This window comes from Talpa occidentalis, unplaced genomic scaffold (genome assembly GCF_014898055.3).
Source record: "Talpa occidentalis isolate TD23 unplaced genomic scaffold, MPIMG_talOcc4v2.1 talOcc4.13, whole genome shotgun sequence".
NCBI classification, from domain to species: Eukaryota; Metazoa; Chordata; class Mammalia; order Eulipotyphla; family Talpidae; genus Talpa; species Talpa occidentalis.
This window is the reverse complement of record NW_023601322.1, coordinates 96,037,857-96,061,862: the sequence shown is the minus strand read 5'-3', so window position 1 is coordinate 96,061,862 and position 24,006 is coordinate 96,037,857. Positions and strand designations below refer to the sequence as shown.

The window sequence follows — 24,006 nt, the reverse complement described above, 5'->3', positions numbered from 1 at the left end:
TGAGAACGGAAGGATTTCAGTTATATTCACTATAATTAAGATTTTTAAAAAATCAATTAAGGCAAATGCAAATATGAAATTCCAATTTTTGCAGCTTTAAAACACTGACTGAAATCATACTAGTTAACTAGCTCACAAAATAATTAACAAAGTAGAACCTGTTGTTCAGAGCATTTTAGAAAATTCTAATCTGCTCAGTACGATGGTCTTCCTATAGCAAGAAAAAGACAAGAAATTATCTTTCATGGGGTATCAGTCTTCATTTTTCAGAAAAAGCCCCTTTAACATATGTTGATATATACCTGCCTATATATGCAAACATATAATCAGAATGCAACTTTTTTTTTGTACCCCTGATTTTAGAAATGCTTCTCTTTTTTTTAAGATTTATTTATTTATGCATATAAGAGCTGGGGTACAGGCCAGAGATGGGGGTGTGTGTGTGTGAGAGGATTCACCAGAGACAGAGTGGGGAACAGAACAGGCAGACTGACTGAAATACACTGCTGAGGGAAACAGTGGGCAAGACAGGAGAGGTCTGCAGCACCATGTGGGTCAGCTCCCCTGACCAGCCGGGGATCGAACTCCTGTGGAGGCTGCGGATTGCTTCATAGTGCGGTGCTTAACCCCTTGCACCACCAGGGAGGCCCCAGAATGCAACTTTTAAGGATGACATTATAAGTCTAAACATTTCAATAAAGCCAGGGGATACCTGCATTCAGATTTCCTATGGTTATCAACATCTGGGGCATAGGTTAACTTTCCTAGGCAAATGCTTAAAGTTTCCTAAATGGATAAATGGCAAGTAAGTGGGAGCAGACAGATTTGAAGCTGGTGTTTAGAAAACGTAGACAAGGTAAAGTTAGAGAACTAACAAAAATTATGTTCACTGCCATCTGATTCTCACTAAGAAAGGGCATCTCATCTCTTTCGTCCATACGTCAACAATCACGCGGGTCAATTTTTGGATAACACATCTCAGAAAACACTTGCCGCTGAAAAATCCAGATCAAGAGATGACTTGTTGAATTACTACACTTCTTCGCCTCCTTAGTTGGTTAATTACTACTAATCCCAGGCATATTTTATACTTTCCCCAGGAAATCTGCAAAAGTTGTTAGATCTGCAGTGGGTTAACTTTGGGGTTAATGCCAATGGGACCCTGACACCTTTAGAACTATGATCTTTGAACATTAAAAGGAACAACCAGCCTTCTCTAGACCACGAACTTTCACTTCCAATATAACAAAAGCCTTCATCATGTAAAACCTCTATTATATTTCCTGTTTATATTGTATGTAATGCAAGTATGGAAGTGGATAATATAATCACAAAACAATTTGCATGGATATGGTTTTCATTACTGAGAATCCTAAACACCAAAGGTGTGTGAATATACATCATTTAAAAAAATAAGCGCCCCCACCCTCACCCCACCTTGTCACAGGGGATTAAGTCTTAGTACTATCAAGCTATTGTCAGTCACTGTGGCCTGAGTTAGATCCCAGGGCAGGCAGCTACCCACATGGCACACCAGCCCTCTCCTGACTCGCCCGCTGCTCCCCTCAGCAGTGTATTTCAGTCAAATCACCTATTCTGCTCCCCACTCTGTCTCTGGTGAATCCTCTTACTACACCCCTACCCGGACTGCTGGTCTACACCCCAGCTCTTGTATGCATAAATAAAATCTTAAAAAAAAAAAAAAGGCACCTGAAAGTGTGGGTCAAAGTTTCCATACTACACCCCATTTATCTTGTAGGCCCACACATACATCCCTTTTTCCCCTCTTATATTTTCTCAGTCTTTCATTCTTAAGCTAGTGCCTATTAGACCAATAACTTAGTACTTTCCAAAATTTGAATGGCATGCTAAATTCCTCACATACAGGACTTTGCAATCCTAAAACTGTAATGAACTGCAATTCCCCAAAAACTAGCCATGTAATGAATACAAAGTGGACAAAGACTTTTCCTAGAGAGCTGACCGAATGTGTATTTGCTGTAGTACCATTGATTAGATGGTAGTCTGGCCTCTTCTGTTTCATGACCACAGACTGTACTCTTTTCCAGATCTTTTTCTTGCACATGCACAGAGCAGGTCACAAGGAGGATTTCAGAAGCAATGCAAACTCACTGTCACTACAGGAAAAACAGCCTCATATTCTATGCCTGCCTTTAAAAGTCTGGTAGACATTATGATGCTATATTTTCAGTAACATATAATTATAATCCTTTCATGTTCTTTAAATGGAGAGAAAATGGACACATGACTCTCTAAACCCTACGCACTTAACATTCATAAGGAGATATAATTCCTTTAAAATCGCATTTCATTTTTTTTCTTAGTGAAAAAAAAATTGGGGAACCTTTAAAACTATCACCACAGGGGAAGAGAGGGGAGAAAGTCAGAAAAATACTCAAAGCAGTGGAAGGCTGGATAGGTAGAGGATGCCAAGGGGCGGGGGAGGGTTTGGTGAGGTTCTAGGCAAGCCCTCAAATGACGTCACCCCACATACATAATGTTACAGCAGTCAGCACAGGCCTCCTGCTTTCCCATTGGTGAGCAGGGTGTCAGCCGACATCAGAAGATAATCCTCATTGGCCAGACAATTACAACTGGAGCAACTAGCATCCACCTCTGTTAGCAGAGACCTGGCAGGCTGCTGAAAGGGAAGCTAAAGCCAGCAGCTGCCCTTCTCAATGAGTGTTCTGCAGCCTTCCAAAGCAGTAGTCCTTCTGCTCCCTCGACTAGCAGCGTTCCTAAATGCAGCCAGCGGCCAGTGTGAATTACCAGGGCAAGTCCAGATATCTCCTGAAAGAACAAAACGCCTCTCTTTTCAATCTTGTAAAATCACAAGGGTTTTTTCTGTGTCAGAATGGAACTCAAAAATAGCACTAACCAGCATTTCCCTCTACCTCACGTAATAACTCCTTTACTAGACAATATCACCCAGAATATTTTAAACTTGACATGTAGTTCCAAGATGAGGCAGAGGATGATTCTCCAATGGAATATGTTTTTCCCTTCCGTTTAATTGTTTTTCTAATTATTGCATAGGAAACTATTTGCTTAAAGAGAAAAAGCTCTATAGTATTCATCCTGTGTCTAAAATAATGAATACAGGGTTAATCATTTATTAAGGAGGAATAAACTCGCTTCTGTGGAGCAGTTTGGTGTTTACACAAACACCACTCCAAAAAGAGGAGCCCCATTGTTTAATGATGCAATAAGATAGTGAATATGAATTAAACACACCTTTCCAAGGAGCTCTTAAATGACAGGCAGTGCAGGCAGCATACTGAGAAAACACCACTCCTGGCCTTCCGACAATTCTTCAAAAGAATTGTACAAAAGCTAGTACAGCTCATTTTGCAAAGAACAATTTATAATCCTCTAAATTAACAAGTTTTGTTTGTGGCGGCAGCCGAGAGATCTGTGAGGACAACTGCAAAGGCTGTCTTAAGAGGTAGAGCAAAGCCTCCCAGTGTTGTTAAACCTCCAGAAGCTGTTTCAAACCATTTTAGGCTAATGAGTCTGGAAGAGGTTAAGATCTGTGGTTTCCAAACTTCCCTTGCTCAGAAGGAAGGCCTGACCCTTGCTTATGCAGACTCCTTGTCCTGTTAACGAGGGCAATGAAACCTTTTTGTATGCCTCTGGTGCAAGACTTTTCAGGGCTGGAAGTGGAGGGGTTTATAAAATTAAGACCTCAGGACATTGGCAGAAATGCACACACACAGAGACACACACACTGGGGTAAAAGAACATGGCAAGACCTTTAGGGTCAGGGAGGTTTGCAAAGATGGGTTTGTTTCACTGCCAAGAACTTGCATCAACAAAGAGCAAAAGCCAAGCAGGGAAAAACCCTAGTAGGTGACTGCAGACACTTTACTCAGAAGGCAGGGGAGATCCAAATGTGTTAAGCCTCAAGTATTAACAGTTAGTGCTGGCAATAAAATGGGCAGCCATCATTTTTACCAGCTGGATGAGCATGTCCCACTGCCATCTGCCATGCACAAAGCATTTTTCCAGGCGCTGGGGGGAAATCTAGAGTGGAATAGGACAAAAAGCAGGCCCAGAACAGCTCCGCAGCTCCGGCAGGAGGCACAGGCACGTTCAGACATACATGAATAAAGGCCAGGAAAGGCACTGCCAGAAGGTACAAAAAAGGTCTAGAATGGCACGGTGGTCGGACCCGCAAAGGAGGAGTCAGCGGTGCTTTTTTTGCCTTTTGCTGCCGGTGAGGGTGAGGCCCTGTCTGGGTCAGCATGCCCTGGAGTGAGCGGAGAAAACAGGCGGGAAACATAATGGAGGCTGTGGCCTCCGTGGAAAGGCAACAAGTAAACACGAGCTGTGCCCGCCGCGGCGGGCAGGAGGTCTGGCAGCGAGCAGGGGCGGCCGGCGCGCAAAGCAGCCGACCCAGCCAGGCAGGTTCCACCAGGCGGCCGCAGGCTGCAGGCGCGGCGGACCGTGGCGAGCCCAGCGCGCTCGGGCTGGCGAGAGGGCGCAGGGCCTGGGCGGAGAGGCGGGCGGCCCAGCCGCCCCCAGCGGGCTGTCCAGAGCCCCCAGCCGCCTCCAGCGCCACCCGCTCCGCGGGAGGAGGAAATGCATCTGGCCAGGACCCCGCGGCCGGGCTCCGCGGCCCTCCCCGGTCTCCACCCGGGCGGGGTCCGGCTCCGGCGTCCACCCAAGCCCCTTCCCGACCCACCCTGGGCGCACAGCCCCGCGCCCCCGGCCCGGGCGAGCGGCTCGCGGCCCCCCTCGGCCCTCGGGCCCTCCTAGCCCTGCCACGCCGCAGCCCGGCTCCCCGCGGCCGCGCCCGCCCCCAGCAGGCCCGGCCCAGCAGGCGCGCGGCGCGGGGGGCGGCTCCGCCGGGCTGCGGCCGCAAATGGCCAGCGTGCCCCGGCGGGCCGGGCGGCGGGAGCGGCGGCCCGGCCTCCCGAGGTGGGTCGCGACGCCTGGGGGCCGCAGGAAAGGAGGCTGAGCCCCTGCGTCCCCGGTTCTGGCCCGCGGCACCTCCTCGGAGCGCGCCCGGCCGCGCCGCCCCCCGCGCGCCCGCGGCTCCGCGCTCCCATTGATGCGAGGGGGGAGGGCGGCGGGTCCAGAGGGCGCGGGGCACCGGCGATCGCGCTCACCGCGGCTGCAGCGGCCCCACCCGCCCGCCCCCCGGCCCCCCGCGCGGCCAGTCCCTCGCGTGGACCCCGCCGGGGACTAGGGCCGCTGCCCAGCTCCGAGCGCGCCAGGCTTGCGCCTCTCTGATTGCCAGACCAGGGGGGAGGGAGGGAGGTAATGTCGGCCACAGCAGCTCCGGCTACGAGGAAGGAGCGAGGTGAGCACACCCTCCCTTGCTAAACACTGCAAGGTGACACAGGATCGCCTCCCACACGGGGGTTTTCAAAAGGGCGGGCGGAGGGAACGCGGTAAACAAGAGGGATGCTTTCCCGGATTAGAAGTTTGTCTGGGGAAAAGCTCTGCGGACCGACCGAGGGGCTTTTCGTGTCTCCATTCCAGCCGGCAGCTTCCCACCCAAGCAGCGCGGAGCGCGTCCAAAAGGCGTCTCCATAAAACAGAAACTTAATCATGGCGTGGCCCGCTCGCCGATTCATTCATTTTTATCCCTGTTTTCATTGTCCCCTGCTCCACTCTCCCGCCCGGGCGCTTTAGGAAACCGGAAAGCGAGGAGGGAGCCCGCAGAGAGGAAGGAGAAAAGTCGGGGCGCTGCAAGGAGAATGGAAGGGCACGCGGGATGGGGCGAGGGCGAGGACCAGGGAGCCGAGGGCGGCGCGCCGGAGAGGGTAGCGCCAGCAGGGGCCGGGGTGCTCCCTCCACCGCCGGGCGCACCCCGCTCGCCCGCGTTCGGGCCAGCAAACCCCACTGTAAATGGAACCCGAGGTGGCACAGGCGAGCAAACCCCGCTGTAAATGGAGCCCGAGGTGGCACAGGCGAGCAAACCCCGCTGTAAATGGAACCCGAGATGGCACAGGCAGGGAATCTGGAGCGTGCCTACTCTCCCGCCTTCCCCGCCGCGCAGACAGGGCTCGCTCCTGCACACATCCATGTTCTGTGTTCTCTTATGTTCCATGACCTATGCTGAAGACGCATGTGTGGCCGCGGCTCACTCACACACACAGGGGCGCGCGCAGACCCACGCGCTCCGGGGAGACCCGGGAAGCCGGCTCTCGGCGCCTCCCGCCCCGGCCAGGGGCTGCCCACAGGCAGGCGCGCCGGGCACCCGCGCAGGACTCCCGGGCTCAGGATCACGCGAAAGCATCACCTACCAGTTTTCCTGCATCCACTGGATGGCTTCGTTCTCGTTGAACTGCTTTTCGAATTCATATTCTTGTAAAGTCAACCCTGACATGTTCATTGGGGCTGATGTTCGGAGTCGCTACGTGCTCTCTACACAAAATAAAATAATCTGTAAAGCGCTTGCTGGGGCGCGCGCGCCTGGCCGCTTCCCCCACCCACCCCCCGGGCTCCCCCCGGGCGCTCGGCTCTCGGCGGCCGGCCTGTCCGGCTGCAGCCTCTCTAGCTACATCCAGGGCTGAGCATTGCCTGTGCCTCCGCTCCGGGCTGCCGGCTCCGCGGTCTGGGCTCTGCTCCTCCCGGCGTCCGCATCCACCGTGGGAGGAAATGAATGCCTTGCGGTCTTAGTGCCCGCACGTTTGTCCATCACCCATTTTACTTGTCTACGGGGAAATCTCCTCCCCCTCATGCGATCGGAAAATTAACCCTTTGCTACTGAGAGCCAGTGTGGGCGCGAGCCCTCTCCAGCCCTGGGGCGCAGATTCGTTTGTGGGGAGGCTCCAGGGGGTGGAGGAAGGGCGCCCCGAGGAGGAAGTGGCCTAGAGGTCACCCACAACCCCCGCTCCCAGCCTCGGGGGCCGCCTCGCCTCGCCTCGCCTCTGGATGAAGTTCCAGCGAGCGGGGCGCAGCCCCAAGGCGCCTGGCCTGGCGAGACTGGCGAGTAACGACAGCCAAATAGTAAACCCTGCTCGCTCCCCGGCTGGGAGAACTCCTGGCAAATTGGCGCTGAGCTCACACGCCAAGGGAAGGCGCCTCCCACCTCCTCGCCCCGGGGGTACCCTCGGGATCCCCCACCCCCGAGCTAAGATTTTGAATCGCGTCAGCCTGGGGCTGGCGCTTCCCGCAGAGCTCCCCTATCCGGTGCGGGCTGGGGATGCTGAAGGTAAGGAAAGGTCGAAAGCCAGGGTGGCAAGTCGCCAGAAGAGCTGGAGAGGTTAGTTAGGTGGGGGACTGAAGCTGGCAGATTGGAGAGAGATCTGGACCCCTGGCCCGATGTAAACCTTTTTTTTTTTTTTGTAATTTATAAAGATTTATTTTATTTATGCATACAAGAGCTGGGGTGTATACCAGAGGTGGGGAGGCAGGGAGGTGAGAAGATTCACCAGAGGCAGAATGGGGAGCAGAACAAGCTGATTTACTGAAAGACGCTGCTGAGGGGAGCAGCGGGGAGAGAGGAGAGGTCTGCCGAGCCATGTGGGTAGCTCCTGGGAATAGAATTCGTGCTGCAGAGGCTGCCAATAGTTCTTAGTGCTGAGACTTAACCCAGTGTTGAGGCCACCAGGGAGGCCCCTGATGTAAAACCTTTATTTGTACACCTGAGACATTTCTCTTTATATATTGTGCATGTAGGTAAAAAAGTAATTGCAGAGAGGGCGGCTAAAGGTAATGTTGACCCCTACTGCACCCCCAGACTCACAGGACCCCTCTCCCCCAGACCTCACCATCCATAACTCCCCCTCTTGCTTTCCCAGGGGGGTAGGGAATATTTTCTCCACCTCTACTCATTCCTCACAGGTTAGGAAAAATATGAAATATGAACCACAGACACATCTGATAATCTCTGGATGTGACTGTAAACTTCATAATAATAACTAATAAGAAGAAGAAGCAAACTGCCTTAACAATTAGGTGGACATTAGGACCAGGAAGAAAATTCCCTTTCTCCAGAGCGTATCACTCCCCACCCCCACCCCAGTCCAAACAGAGTATTTTCATTCAAAGTCTGGTGCCTGGAAGCACTGTAAAGTGAGGTATGGGGAAACCTCTCTGTAAAGAAGCAACACTTAATACAGAATTAAATAAATGTTTTCAATATCTGGTACAGTGTTTTATAAATCAAAGGGCTACACTGGTTGGTGATGAACAGATTAATTCATGAGGTGACACTCCCAGTGATTCCATGTGTGTTCTTTCCTCATTTCTTTTAATGGTTGTCATTCTAGAGCATTCTGCAGTACAAGTCAGAGCGAATTTGAACGTAAAACCCAGTCCAAAAACATTGGCAGGACTGGGCTGGAAGGTGGGCGTGGTCTGGTGAAAGATAAGGATTTTAACTCACTACCTGGGCCTATGAGCAATCAATAAATATTTGTACAGTGAATGATTGATTAAATAATAAAAGAAGGGGGGGAAATGAGAAAGGAATTTCTGTTTTGTTTTTTTTTTAAGATTTATTTATTTATGCATCCAAGAGCTGGGGCACAGGCCAGAGATGCCTGTTGGGGGGGTGGGGTAGGATTCACCAGAGACAGAGTGGGGAGCAGAACAGGCAGACTGACTGAAACACACTGCTGAGGGGAGCAGCAGGCGAGACAGGAGAGGTCTGCCATGCCATGTGGGAGCTTCCCTGGCCAGCCAGGATCAAACTGGTGCTGCAGAGGCTGCAGACAGCTTCACAGCGCTGTGCTCAACCGCCTGCGCCATCAGGAGAGGCCCTACTTACTGTTTTCTATTCAAATAACGTCTACTGTTGCCTGGTTGGTATCTGAACATAGCTTTTGGGTTATGGTAAAAGACAAATGCCAGATTTGTTCTTAACCAGTGTCTAAAGAACTAATCCAAAATAAGGGATAAGTCCGTATTTCCTAACCTTTAAACTGAACAATTGACCAAAAAGGGTTAAGTGCTTGTTTAGCCCCCAGTGTAGTCTTGGGCTTTCAGAACTAGGACCCTCGTTGGCAGTGAAACTGATCCCTGGAAATCAGCTTAGCTGGTGATCATTTGAAAGCCACCCATCGCTTCACTATTTATTCCCAGAATTCCTTCAGCATAGGGGAAGTCAAATTAATTTCATGTGCAGTGAAAAGCAAAGATTAAAATTCAACAGCATGAGGAGAAGGGCCAGGAGAGCTCTTTTCAACCTCGAAGTCCCCTCAGAAGATGACTTGAGTTGAAATCGCAATGAAGCTGCCACCTCCAGCACATTGTAACTAGAAGCTACAAATACAGTCTGAGGCTCTGAGGAGAGGGATGACTTTGCAGGATTAAGGACAAAAGACTGATGTCTCTCTAGGTTCTAACACAGTAGTAACTCTCAGGTTGCAGAGTCAGGCTAGGACCAGGTCTTGTCTACCCTGGTAAATGAAGGTAAGGTTTGTGGACTTCATTCTAACTGAGTGGAGTGCCGAATAGCAAAGGGTTTTTAGCTGGGGAAATGGCCTGATAACTCCTAGTCATTCTACTGCTAAAAATTTGTGAATGTACTCACAAAAAATATTCCAGATAAGATATTCTAAATGAGACATTCATTCAGCATTGTTTGAACTAACAAGACAATGGAAATAATTTGGGTCTGGCCAACCAAATGATGGCACATTCTTAAAATGGACTATTATGAAGCCTTTAAAAAAGAAATGCTACGATAGTTTGCAATATTGAAAGAGCTCCAGTTGTGCTTTTCAGAAAAAAAAACAGACACAGGACATTGTGGTTTGTTACATTAAGAAAATCACCTGGGGGGCCTCCCCAGTGGTGCAGCGGGTTGAGCGCAGTGCTATCACCACTGTGGTCTCAGTTCAATCCCTGGCCAGGGAACTTACCTACATGGCACAGCAAACCTCTCCTATCTCGCCCCCAGCTCCACTCAGCAGTGTATTTCAGTAGAGCTGCCTGTTCTGCTCCCCACTCTGTCTCTGGTGAATCCTCTCACCACCTCCCCACTCCCACACCTCTGGCCTACACCCCAGTTCCTGTATGCATAAATAAATAAAAAGAAATTTGAAAAAAGAAATTTAAAGAAAAGAAAAAAAAAATTACCTTTGTACAGATTTTTTTTTTTTCCTGGTTAGAAAGACAAGAATTTGTTGTTACAAATTAAGCCGTCTTGGGCCTCCCTGGTGGTGCAGGCAGTTGAGCACAGTGCTGTGAAGCTGTCCGCAGCCTCTGCAGCGGGGGTTTGATTCCCAGCCAGCCAGGGAGATACCCACATTGGGCAGCAGACCTCTCCTGTCATGCCCGCTGCTCCCCTCAGCAGTGTATTTCTGTCAGTCTGCCTGTTCTGCTCCCCACTCTGTCTGTGGTGAATCCTCTCACCCTCCCGCGCCTCTGGCTTGTACCCTAGCTCTTATATAAATAAAAATAAATCTTTAGAAAAAAAGGTAAAAAAAATTAAGCAGTACTCAATGCTTTCTGGGTCGATGATGTTTTAGTCAATGATGGACCTATATAAAGTGATGGACCCAAAAGGTCATACCATCCAGCCTAGATGTGTAATCTAGCTTTATGAAATCATACTCCATGACATTCGCAGAACAAGAACTTTGCTTCATGACACTTTTCACTGCAAGAGGGTAAATACCTGGGAGCAAAGAACTCCCAGTTGCTATTTACACTGCTTATTTTTCATAATATTTGATTTTTCTTCTGATGTATTTCATTGAAGCAAAATGTCAACAAGGGTTACCCAGTCATGAAATAATGGGTTTCTTTTGCATTTTATTTTCCGATATTGAAAAACCTTCAATATAGAAAATATGTAGCATGTTGGAAATAAAACATTAAGAAATAGAAAGAAAATATTTAAAATAGCAATTTTTCTTAACTTATCTTAAATTACAAACATACACTGAGGCCAATTTGCTTAAATATTTTTCTGTGGAGGGGCTGTGGGAGGTTCAGAAAGATGCAGGGGATCCTGGGAGAGTGCCCAGCAAGACCACTAGGAATTTCTATGAAAAGCTTTATTGTATGCTTCTCAGCTATAACCAGATAGTGGTTAATATTAAGTATAAATAACTGGGACTCAAAAAAGAACAGTTAATTGATATTTAGTAGTAAAAAAAAATTTTAATTAGGCCAGAGAGTAAGGAATACCCGAAAGGCAGACATTTACTGATGACATGATTACTAAACAAAAAATCTGGATTACAATCCTGATTCTATTACAGACCTAACTCTTGGAAAAAGTACATGAATCCTTTCATGTCCTTTTCTATATATAAAATCACCATAGCAAGCTGCATGAACTTGATACCAGGACATAATATCTCTAGCATAAAAATGTGTTAAACACATGCACATGTTTTCTCTGGAACCTTCTAACAGTAATCTGCTTTTCTACACCTCTGCCCCTAGACATTCTCACCAACCTGAACTGTGTGCTATGCTCTGGGCATTTTAGTTTTGGCAAATCTACCTTCAACTATGTAGGTGACCTTAAAAGAAATTTCCTGGGCCTCCCCGGTGGCGCAGCGGTTGAGCGCTGGGTTGCGAAGCTGCCCGCGCCCTCTGCGGCGCCAGTTCGATCCCCGATCCCGGGCTGCTCCCCGGCCACCGGAGGAGGATCCCACGTGGCGCGCAGACCTCTCCTGCCACCCGCTGCTCCCCTCAGCAGTGTACTTCGGTCCTTCTGCCTGCTCTGCTCCCCGCTCTGGCTCTGGTGAATTCTCTCACCCTCCCGCGCTTCTGACTGTACCCAGTGCATGTATAAACAAACAAATAAAATAAATAAATAAATAAAACATGCCTCTATAAAAAAAAAAAAAAATTAAAAAAAAAAAAAAAGAAATTTCCTTAGGGGCAGGGATAGTGACTTACTGATTGCAGCAGAGTCCTGTTACTGCTAGAACAAATGACCACAGACAGGCTCCAAACCACACAATTTCTTCTCTCATTGTTCTAGAGGCTGGAAATCTGAAGGCCAGGAATCAGCAGGGATATTTCCTTAAGGAGGCTCTGGGAGAGATGGCCCCATGCCTCTTCCTAGCTTTTGGTGATTATGTCACAAGGAGACTCTTACTGATTTAGGGTCCACACTAATCGAGTAACCTCTTATATATACCCTCACCTTAATCACATCTGCAAAGACCTTTGTTCTATTTTTTTTAAAGATTTATTTATTTATGCATTCAAGAATTGGGGTATAAGCCAGAGGTGCAGGGATGAGAGGATTCACCAGAGACAGAGTGGGGAGCAAAACAGGCAGATCGACTGAAATACACTGCTGAGGGGAGCAGAGCGGGCGAGTCAGGAGAGGTCTGCTGTACCATGTGGATAGCTCCCTGGCTGAAGTGGCTGCTACTTAACCCCTTGCACTGCCAGGGAGGCCCCTAGATAAATAAATCTTAAAAAAAAATTAAAATCCTGCCTTAATTTCAGCCATCCTTAGCCAATTTAACACAGAACCAACTTCATTAAGCACCTGAAGTATGGAGGTCACTGTTGGTGCAGGTGAACAAAGAAGGCTTGATCTGTGTTTCTTAAGCAATTCAAATGTCAGTGCCTTCTCACTTTATAATTGGGATTTGATCAAACCATTAGGGTTGCATAGCTCTGTTTCAACAGAGCTAAAGATTTCTAAACTGGAAGCCAAACTCAAGTGGGTGAATCCATCCTTCCTTGTATTCTAGGTCAGTTAACCTATGTCAGCCCCATGGTAAAGCCCAGCATCCAAGTAATCATTTTTTCATGTACTGGCTTGAGGACACCGATCTTTGGGCAAACAGCACTGGGAAAGGGGATGTCTCGGAATACAGGTGCAAGCTGGCATTTCACCTGGTCTGCCTGCAGAGGCTGGCAATTTGAGGCCCACATCTGATTTTTTCCTCCCTCTGGGTCTTGCTATCTACCTAATTGGAGATATTCCCAAAAGGTGGCTGTCACATTGTTTTGTCAAAGAGAAATGCTTCTTTGTGTTGTTAATATTGCAGATAAAAAATTTATCCACCAATTAAGAACTGCTGCAGAGGAGGGGAAAAAAATCAATATTCAGTCCCTGGCCATTTGCACCTCAGGCCTTTCTGAAAATTATGAATTATAGGAAAAAAAGTTTCCACTATTTACTAACCAAAGATGCCAAAGAGACTCTAGCCGCCTCCACTCCCTTTCTGAGCATAAACTGACAAAATAGAGGTTGCCCTTCATCTTCTCACTTTAAAGGTCAGGATAAATAGTGCAGTTGAGGCTTGGGGCCTCCTCAGAGATCAGAGCAGGACAAAACATGGCACCAACCACTCTCCAGCAATATTCTGGGGCACCGGCGCTAATCCTGGTCTCCCTATGATGATGCCTTACCCAAGCTCAGGGTATGTGTCTCCTTCCTTCCCCCGAGGAAGCCTGGGTCACATCAGACCCCATCCTAACAAGACCTGTCCTAAAATATCTCAGCATATTGACAAACATTCCTGACTGATATTAGAGGGGACCAGGTGAATGTAAAAGACACAGTTTTTATGTTAAAAGATAAGTGAGAATCATTACGTCCACATAGACTCCAAACTAGGGGCCGGCAAAGTGTCCTGGAAGGAGCAGTAAGTACAGTTGATTCAGAGAAGGACGTTTGATTTTAAAGTATGGTTTAGAAAATGGGATGAGGAAGTGTGATCAGTGCTCAATAGGCTGGTTTCATCATGGGGTTTTTCTCACATTACGCAGGTTCCTTCCACAATGAAGGAAGTTTCTGCCTGAAACCCTCCAAGTTTGGGAGCTAAGACTTTGCACATTATACTGAGTAGCAGAGGCAGTCAAGGTGGAGGGGTGACATTGTCCTGGCAACTGGGACTTGTCCTCTATGGGAAAGACAATAAGATGGGACTCTCCAAGCCTTATGCTTTCATTTTTTTTTAAGATTTATTTTTATTTATTTATGCATACAAGAACTGGGGTGTAGAGCAGAGGTGGGGGTGTGAGAGGATTTGCCAGAGACAGATTGGGGAGCAGAACAGGCAGATCTATTGAAATACACTGCTGAGGGGAGCAGCAGGGAGACAGGAGAGATCTGCTGTGCCTATAGGTCACCTCACTGGTGGGGATCGAACTCAGGCAGCAGTGACTGGTGATAGCTTAATAGTGTTGAGACTTTAACTCCTGCACCACCAGGAGGCCCCTCTTATGCTTTCTTAATTTCAGGTGAATTCTAATACACCTCCCCCCATACATCAGCACACAGAATGATTCAGTAATACAAAAACTGATTTTGGATATAAACGAAAACCTAAAGATATGATAATAAAAAAAGATTTCTCTCTATTGCTATTAAGATTCTAGCATCCCTGGAACACAATTGGGCAGCCTGTAAGTGAAAGGAAACCTAGAGTTCCTTTTCCTTCTCTATATGTACATGTATTAATGGCCTGGCTTTTAGGAAATTGCTTACTCCTCATTATCTGTGTAAATAGACTAGAGAAGATGCCTGGGAAATATTTAAAGGTGAACAAGGGGTTAAGTCTCAGCACTATGAAGCTGTCTGCAGCCACTACAGCAGGAGTTCAATCCCCAGCCAGGGAGCTGACCCACATATGGCGCAGCAGACCTCTCCTGTCTCACCTGCTGCTCCCCTTAGTCATGTATTTCAGTAGATCTGCCTGTTTTGCTCCCCACTCTGTCTCTGGTGAATCCTCTCACCCCCTGAACATGCCCCCTGCTTCTGGGGCCTGCACCCCAGTGCTTGTATGCATAAATAAATATTTTAAAAAAATAAAGGTGAACAAACTCCCTTCAATTACCAAGAAGTACCCAGACCCTCTGCTATATCCCGCGGCTATGTTTTGGTTCAAACTATAAAGGAGATCTCAGTGGGTTCCTCCTCCACTGTGATCCAACTTCCTGTCCCAGGTGTGGGAGGGCAACTCCCAAGTCAACTCCTAAACATTGTCCTTGTAGCATGTCCCAGGTCAGATAACCTAAGAGGGGTAAAAGTGCCTCAAATATATTTATTGTAGGGAAGCTCTGAATTTCCATCTGGTCTCAGTGCCAAGAATAATTGTGTCATTGTAAGTAAAGAAAATAGATATATAAAAACACAAGGAAAGACAAAATACTTATATAAAGGCATAAGTGAAGATCTAAGAATACTGAGATTCATGTCTTCATCCTTAAAACAACTAGAGTCTAATCTGGGGTGTTGGCAAACAGGCCTCCCTGTCACTGCTATGTGCCCCTGGGCTAGTGCTGTGCCCCATGTGGTAGGCAGGAACGTGAGCAGACCCCATGCAGCCTACTGAGCAGACCCCATGCAGCCTACTGGACCTCAAGCCTGAACCTCAAGCCTGAAACATTTGTCAACTGCACCATGTGGAAACTCTTGAACTTACTCAAGCATCTTGAGGAAAAAAAAAAAAAAAAAAAAAAACAGCTCTGGAAGAAACTGTAGGGTGTTTTTTTGTTTTTTAAGATTTATTTATTCATGCATACAAGGACTGGGGTACAGTTCAGATGTGTAGGAGGGTGAGAGGATTCACCAGAGACAGAGTGGGGAACAGAACAGACAGACTGATGAAATACACTGCTGAGGGGAGCAGAGGGCGAGACAGGAGAGGTCTTGCCATGTGGTTATCTCTGTGGCCTGCCAGGATAGAACCCGCTCTGTAGAGGCTGAGAACAGCTTCAGAGTGCTGTGTTCAACCTCCTAAGTCACCAGGGAGGCCCTGACGGGTGCTTTAAGTTGGAAAATAAGATGACCTTGAAAAAAAAATGCCATCCACAAGATAAAGACCTCCCAAAGAGTCAAATTAGTAAAGTAATGGCCCCATGTGGGTTTGCTCACTCCATGCTGATTTTCTAGTCTTATCCTCTGCCTGAAATCTTACACTTGCTGCTTTGGCAGATATGAACCATGCTTTCTTTGATTATTATTATATAATACCTCTTAGAACGTTTATGATTTTTTTTTTTATGTCATGAGTTTGAGATTTTTCTGATCATTTGGAGTTTTCAAAATTGAACTTTCAATCTGGATATGGAAAAAGTGAAAAAATGGGGTTATTGAAAATAAGATAATAGGTAGGAGATTAGACAGGCAGGAGGTGCAAGATTGGTTGAAAAGAGGTTTGAAGGGAACAGTTGAAAGTAAACCTTTTCAAAAGCGGAGAAAGATTTGAGGAGATAAGGGAAGAAGTGACATAGGGATTTAATTTGCAGCATCAGTAGGAACATTTTCAGGAAAACAGCACCTTGGCTTATTTCCGTCTGTAGCATAGCAGACATTGCTGTTTGACCTCATCTCTTCTGGAAATCAAGTCAGACTTCTACTTGGGGAGCTTTGAGAAACCTTCGAATTGCAGGAGGAAACTGCAGGCCTGGGGCAGTATTCCCCCTCCCCCTCTTCTTAACTACAGTGGGAGACTAAGGCTGGGGTAGTGTTAACCCCTGGGCCTGAGTATTGTTCTGGAAATGGACACAAGAGCCAAGCAGAACCAATCCATGTTTTCCCAGGATTACCTCATAAATTGGATTCAGTGAGTTTTAGCTATCTCCAGGCTCATCTTCAGAGAGTGCCACAGTGACCTGACCTAGACAGCTGGGTGATATTTCATGATATTTTCCTTCATAACTGGCCCTTAAGCTAACTTCAATGATCACACAGCTTTTACATTAGCTAGAGTCTTCCCATGTGTGTCTCAGAGATCATCTATGACGATTTAGACTTGGGGTGGGAGGGCTAGGAGGATGGAGGACAGATGAGGTGTAGGGGTTAGAAAGAAAAAGTCAGGTTGAAGAACTATTTGAGACACGGTAGAAGAGAAATATTGTCAAATGCAAAAGAAACTTCTTTAAGTTTCCTCCAGATCATATCTTTAAGCTTACCTCTAAGTCATATGCTGTCTTATAAACCAATATTACTTCAATTGAAAAAAATACTGATCCAGGCCTCCTGGTGGCACAAAGGTTAAAGTCTCAGCACTATTAAGCTACCCACAACCTCTGCAGTCTGAGTTCCATCCCTGCCAGGGAGCTGACCCACAGGGCACAGCAGACCTCTCCTGTCTCGTCCGCTGCTCCCCTCAGCAGTGTATTTCAGTCAATTCGCCTGTTCTGCTCCCCACTCTGTCTCTGGTGAATCTTCTTACCCCTGCACCTCTGGTCTACACCCCAGTTCTTGTATGCATAAATAGATAAAAATGGAATCTTAAAAAAATATTGATAATCAAATCTCAGGTTGCCAGTCAAGAGCAATATCCTCAACCACTCCTGAGATAATCTCTCAAGGGCATGTGAATATAAGTTACTGACAAATCTGTAGGTAGCTAGAGAAATCCTCTCACTGTTACTGCTATTGGATAAAGGGTTAGCAAAACCAGAGAAGCAGCAACCAGAACTTGTCTAAGCCCAAGCCTCTGACCACAATGGTCACAGGTTCCTGAGGCCCTAAAATTTTTTTTAAAGAAGGCTTAAAGCGAAATAAGCCAAAAAGAAAAAGAAAAATACCGGATGGTCTCACTCATAGCAGGAATCTAGAAAACTTAAATAAGGGACCAGGAAAATGAATAACTATAAGAAAGTGAAAATCAAAATCAACAAAAAACTATGAACCAGAGACACTTTTAGGGGGGCGGGGGCGGGAGGGGAGGGATTGGGGTCAGAATGGGGGGGCTGCAATTGTATGGGGAATATAACAATAAAAAAAAAAAACAACAAAGTACAGATAATAAAGTTTAATAAAAAAAAAAAAAAAGAAGGCTTAAATGGATAGTCTGTGTGCAGACAAGAGCACCTACCTAGAAACCAGCAAGCACTGTGGTGAGGTTATGATCTTTTCCTCAATCCCATGCAGAAGAATAGAAAGATGATTCATCCCCATTCTAGAAGTGAGGAAATACTGACACATGGAGAGGCTGAAATGCTTTTGCAAAGGCATTTGTTGTCAAAAACATGAGCACCTGCAAAGACAAAGAAAATAATGAGTTAATATGGCATTTGTCTGCTAAGGGGCAAAGACAAAGAAAATAATGAGTTAATATGGCATTTGTCTGCTAAGGGGCAAGATATTTTGCATTTTTGAACAATTATAAAACAAGTGCTACACTGCAGAGGGTGGTTAGATTTTTAAAAACACGCCGGTTTGATGGAGCAATTTACTGTTACGGAGTATATAAGAGAAATGAAAAGATGTGTTCGGACAAAAACTTATCTGAAGCATTATTCTTAGTAGCCCAAAGGTGGAAGCAATCTAAATGCACATCAGCTGATGAACAGGAAAACAAAAGATGGTATATCCATAGAATGGAATATTATTTGGTCAGTTGTCTAGTTTCTGTCTATAGAGACAGAAACTAGATTGGTGGTTACACATTGCTGGGAAGTTTATAGTGTGATAACTGAAAGGCATGGGGTTTCTTTATGGGGGTGACAGAAATTTTCTGTTGACTGTGTGACTATACAACTAAAAATATATTTTATAAAGATAAAAGTGTGTACTAAAAACCATCAAATTATACAATTGATATGTGAACTTATCTCAATAGACTTATTGCAACAAAGAAGAAAAATAGGTAAGTTGAATACATTTAAAAGTGGGGTATGGGGCCTCCCCGGTGGTGCAGCGGTTGAGCGCTGGGTTGCGAAGCTGCCTGCAGCCTCTGCAGCGCCGGTTCAAACCCCGGCTGCTCCCTGGCCATGGGAGGAGGGTCCCGCATGGCGCGCAGACCTCTCCTGCCGCCCGCTGCTCCCCTCAGCAGTGTACTTCGGTCCTTCTGCCTGCTCTGTTCCCCGCTCTGGCTCTGGTGAATTCTCTCACCCTCCCGCACTTCTGACTGTACCCAGTGCATGTATAAACAGACAAACAAACAAACAAATAAATAAATAAATAAAACATGCCTCTATAAAAAAAAAATTTAAAAAAAAAAAAAAGTGGGGTATGGAGGAACTGGGACCCAACATTTTGGATGGACATATCAAATGACAGGCAGAAAATGAGACTTTTCACAGATTATCTCATTTAGGTGAAACCCTAAGATTTTGTTTTAACTGACAGAAGTGCAAGACTAGGCTACTGTGATTTCAAAATCTTTGCCATTTTACAGAATATAACATCTCCATGTGGATCTGTCTCAAGACAGCTTCTTTATTTGGTCCTCTGTGGGCTTCTTGCATAGTGGTCTTGTCTTTCCCTAGTCTAACAGATGGGTGTTTCCAATAGTCACTCCAGGTTCTTTTCTAGTGTAAGACCCCATTGAAGGACTTTAGTATTCAAATCTAGATGAAAACTTTGATACTCTGCCAAAAGGGCATTTGGTTTGTTAATTTCCTTCCCATTTGAAGGATAACTGCACTGTCCTCTACAGGAGTGGGCCCAGGAATCCTTGACCACATTTCTCTCCTGTCAGCATTATGAGTGCCATCAGTGGTGAAATAATCAGAAATAATTACCATGTAGTGTAAATAGGTAATAGTGGATAAAACAGATTGTTTCTTCACTTACTCTGCACCAGGTAAAAGTTTAATATCGATAATGGCAGAGAACTGTGCCAAGATTTTGGGGGCGGATCTGAGGTCAAGATGATGTGTAAGATAAACCTGAATTTTATTCCTGCCAAAGACTTTCACTAACCACATCATGTCTGAAATTTCTAATCTCCAGGATTCAGTGTCCTCAACTGTAATATCAGAAGGACAGGACCTATCTTTCAGGGGTGTTATATGAGGTATTTAGAACCGAACCAGGCCCAAAATTCCAAGTGTGCATTCAACATTCGTTTTCACCCTTAACTTATACTTTCAAACCTATCTTTCTGCTTTTGAGACACTTTTGTGGATAAGAAACACATGGCTTTGGGAACACACCTATTTTTACACCTATCTATTTTTAGAAAATAGAAAAGACTCAGTCATGGCTGCTATTATTACTTCCATGCAAAGCAATCATCTGGGAGAAATAGATTTAAGGGGATAGTGATAGTATAGAGACCAGGCAAGACAAAACAAGAGCTGGGAAGGTGAAGGGCTGTGTGTCCTGCTAAGGTATCACGGCTCCATCCTTTCTGTGAAAAAAACTCAAATGTCTCAGGAGCCAGGATTAAGTAACAATTGAATGAAATGGGTTTTTAGAAAATGTTAACCTGGACACACATTATGCTCATATTAAATAAATTGAAATGCTCTTCATTCCTGAAAACTACTTTTTCTCAAATTTTTCTGAATACATTGCCATTTCAAGTCTATTTGCTTTCCTGATTTAGCAGACATGATATTAAAAAACAAGACTTGGGGACCAGGCAGTGTGTCTTTTAGATACTGCAACAATTAAGACAAAGTTGGGGGTACTTAAGACGGAATGAGTGTGGGACAAGATATTTGGCAAAAGAAAAATTTACTTCAGGCAAAGTTACCTTCTGTCTAGGAAGACAGGGGCTCTTCAAATCCAATTACTTCACTAGTGTTAATTGGGAAACTGCAGATTGATGAATTTAAGATTATACTTTTGGGAGAAGTTCAAATTGCAATAGGTATTATTGTCTGCTAGGGGCCTGGCATGACGATTCCATCTTGAACTTGTATTTTCTATTTTGAACACTGGGTATGGGAATAGTTTACTTTCTTCTTCTTCTTTTTTTTTTTTTTTGTGGGACCCTCGCAGGTGGCCAGGGATTGAACTGGCGCTGCAGAGGCTGCGGGCAGCCTCGCAACCCAGTGCTCAACCGCTGCACCACCAGGGGAGGCCATACTTTCTTCTTAATTCTAAGAAAACACTATCACAAAAGTGATAATAAACTGTAGGGCTTCCCTGGTGGCCTAGGGGTTAAGCCTCAGCGCTATCATACCTACAGCCTGAGTTTGATCTCTGACCAGGGAGCTGACCCACATGGCACAGCAGACCTCTCCTGTCTCCCCGCTGCTCCCCTGAGCAGTGTATTTCAGTAGATCTGCTTGTTCTGCTCCCCACTCTGTCTGGTGAATCCTCTCACCTCCCTCCCCATACCTCTGGCCTATACCCCAGCTCTTGTATGCAAAAATAAACAAATAAAATATTTTTTTAAAAAAGTGATAATATACTGATACATGGCTTTAATGTGGAAAGGCAGTAAGGCATGGCAGGGACCGTGTTAAACTAGAAAAGTAGTCCCTATCTAAGGAAGGCAGCAGCCTCAGCCAACTGGAGCTGCAGCTGGCCATGGCCTTGTCTGACCCAGAGGCCACAGGTTTGCAGAGGTGTGCAGGGTGGGGAGTCACTGAAACCCTGGAGGGTGGGTCAGGGGTCAGGTTTGCATGTCTAAACAAACACTGAGAAGAGCAAATTAGAGACTGGATCCAGCTGAGGAAAGGAATTTTATAGTTGAGAAAAATGTTGAAGGCTAACTGAGGTCATGACAATGTGGAAAAGAGAGCATGGACTCGAGAGAAAAATCTGAGCCTTGTGAGTCTTGGGAAGTAGAGGTGTTATAGGACAGGGAGAGGGTCAGCCCAAACCCCGCAAACCTGCCTATTCTAAATGGGTTCTGCCATCCGCCGCAGCAACACAAAACATATGAGACTTTAATGGGAAGGAACTTTAATAAAAACTAGGAAACAATATAGGTAAGGCAAAGAGTCTAGTTTCTAAATGAAGCACCCAAAGTTACCCGTCCCCTCGTGGGTAAAAGTCCATCCATATGGGATTGGCCCAGAACAAGGCCCCAAAGCCTGCCACAAGTCTAAAGCATCTTCCAGTGGGGACCCACAGAAAAGGGTCACAAACAACCGGACAAGCCCGGAAGGAAAAGAGCAAAATCAACATCAAGATAAAAGCTGCCATTGTCACCTCCCCACAGGTCTCACCCACATCTGTGTCACCTAGTCCACGACCAAAAGACAAGCGCAGTTTCTTCACGTGTCTCTAGGCTCCATGTGCCTCCTCCAGGTCTCCTTCTGGCTCTATCCTGCTTCCTTCCTTCCCTAGTCTCTTCTGCCGCTTCTCTTCTTCCTGCTCAGCTCCACCCTTCCTTGGGTGGGGCAGGGAACCTCCCCCTTTCCTGGGGACCACCCTGTTACAGAGGGAGGAGCCAAGGTAACCCACAGGTTTGTTCTCTGAAGGTGTTGTGAGTCAAAGGTAAGGTTACCTGGCTGCCAGTGTGGTCTGCAGGAGGGGGCTCAGGGAAAGGCAGACGGGGGAGCAGACACCAAGGGCACCTCCATCCAGAGGGTGATGGCACGGAACTCGAGCTCCTCAGGGAGGGTTCCCTGCCCTCTCCAGAAGTAGAATGTTACTGGGAAAGGTTCCGGAAGCCAAGTGGGCAGAAAAGGAAGCCATGACCATTCATCTACATAAAAAATGTTTGAGGGTTCCCGGACCCCCAAAATAGCCTACCAAATCATACCAAATAACACATCAAACCTAAAAGGGCTCAGGAGGGCTGGGTACATACCTGTGTTGTAGAAAGCACTCTGGGCTGACTGCCTGGTCCCTAGGCTGCGCTGCCGCAAATGGCACTCGGTCCTTTGCGACATTGTCGTACACGCCATCTTCTCGTGGAACTGCTTTACGTTAGCAACGGCGACAACCGCGACGACTGGGATCCCAGTCAGGCTTCCCAAAATACCCAGGGGCCTGTTGAGAACTTTCAAAAAGCAGGAGGAAAAAAAAAAAGCAGGCGAGACCCATCCAGGGGATGGAGAAGGCTGTCCCAGAAGAGGCCTGGGCTGCCCCAGGAGCTGAGGTGAGTGACAGGAAGGTCGTGTCTTGTTGCCAGGGCTGAGCCCACATAGGCTGCTAGGCCCCTGCCTTTGTTGCTGCAGGCCTTCTTTCTTTCTTTTTTAAAGATTTATTTATGCATACGAGACCTGGGGTACAGGCCAGAGGTGCGAGAGGATTCACCAGAGACAGAGTGGGGAACAGAGCAGACAGATTGACTGAAGTACACTGCTGACAGGAGCAGTGGGCGAGTCAGGAGAGGTCTGTCACGCCATGTGGGTAGATCCCTGGCCAGCCGGGAATCAAACTCATGTTGCAGTGGCTGAGGATAGCTTCACAGTGCTGAGACTGAACCCCTTGCGCCACCAGGGAGGCCCCCATTTGCCTTTCTTGCCTCCTTGCTCTTGTGGGCCTCAAGAACCCAACACTGAGCTCCACTTTTTGCCACTCAGCACCGGCAGGCTAAGAATGTGGGAATGCCCTGGGCCCTTGCCACCTCCCCATCCAAGCTGGGGAGCCCTGGGGGAGTTCAGTCCTCTAGGAACCCCATAGGTGACCTTTGTCCTGATCAGGGACAGATGTCCCTGATAGCTGGGTACTCATTTCAGAATTTTCCAACCTCACCTAATTTTTTCTCTTCCAGCCTCCTCGCTCTCAAATTTCGAAGTACCTTTGGACCTGCCACGCGCCACTCAGGGGAATGTCCCCGTCACCCCTGATGAGCTCAGAGAGGCCCGGAGGTCTAAGCCCTAATGCAAGGTGACTTCCTTTTGTTTCTGTTCTGAGGGGTTTGGTGTATCCAGCACATCTTGAGAGCTTTGGAACCAACTGAATAAGTGCATGATGTCCCTGACCTTAAAAAATTCTTCTGTGGGTTTAAAATTACCCACATTTCATCCAGGTCGGAGGACACAGACCCTTCCTTTGGGTTACTGTAAAGCAAAATTGTTCTGGTGTTGGTAGAATGTGGACTTACCAGGCCCTGGGGCTTCTCTTTGGGCCAATCCCACCTCAATTTCCTGAGTTCTCAGCCTGCAGGGGCATTATGCAAAGCGGTTTGCATCCTCTGTCCTTTGCTTCTCACAACCACCTTGTTGTATTAGCTCCACTTTACATACAAGGAAATTGATATTCAAAGAGATGAGTGACTTACTCAAAGACACAAACCGGTATAGTGCAATTCAGTATTCCAACTCAAGTTTGTTAGTAGCAGAGTCATTTTATTTCTTCTATGACAAATGCATGCTAAGAATGCACCCTCATCCACTTATTCACTCATAAAGGTCACAGCGTATCTGCTAAGTGTGCAGGACTGTTTAAGATGCTAGTTTTTAAGAGATAGCTTCATCCCCTATATCTAAGTGATCTACTATTAAACTCCC

At 46.7% G+C, this 24,006-nt stretch overlaps 1 protein-coding gene across 2 annotated transcripts in view; it reads right to left on the bottom strand.

Moving 5' to 3' along the window:
- The window catches only part of ELOVL6 (ELOVL fatty acid elongase 6), a 126,807-nt gene extending 104,417 nt beyond the window's left edge, over positions 1-22,390 (bottom strand). Inside the window, exons 1-3 of one of the 2 annotated variants that reach the window (XM_037509553.2) lie at positions 22,359-22,390; positions 17,736-17,897; positions 6,276-6,396 (exon numbers count right to left, since the gene is read on the bottom strand). In XM_037509553.2, coding sequence (XP_037365450.1) covers positions 6,276-6,364 — 89 coding nt within the window. In that variant the 5' untranslated portion in view covers positions 6,365-6,396; positions 17,736-17,897; positions 22,359-22,390. Of the gene's footprint in view, positions 1-6,275; positions 6,397-17,735; positions 17,898-22,052; positions 22,073-22,358 lie in introns of those variants that run through there. The other variant, XM_037509554.2, reaches the window with a different exon arrangement.
- Positions 22,391-24,006: the final 1,616 nt, after the last annotated feature.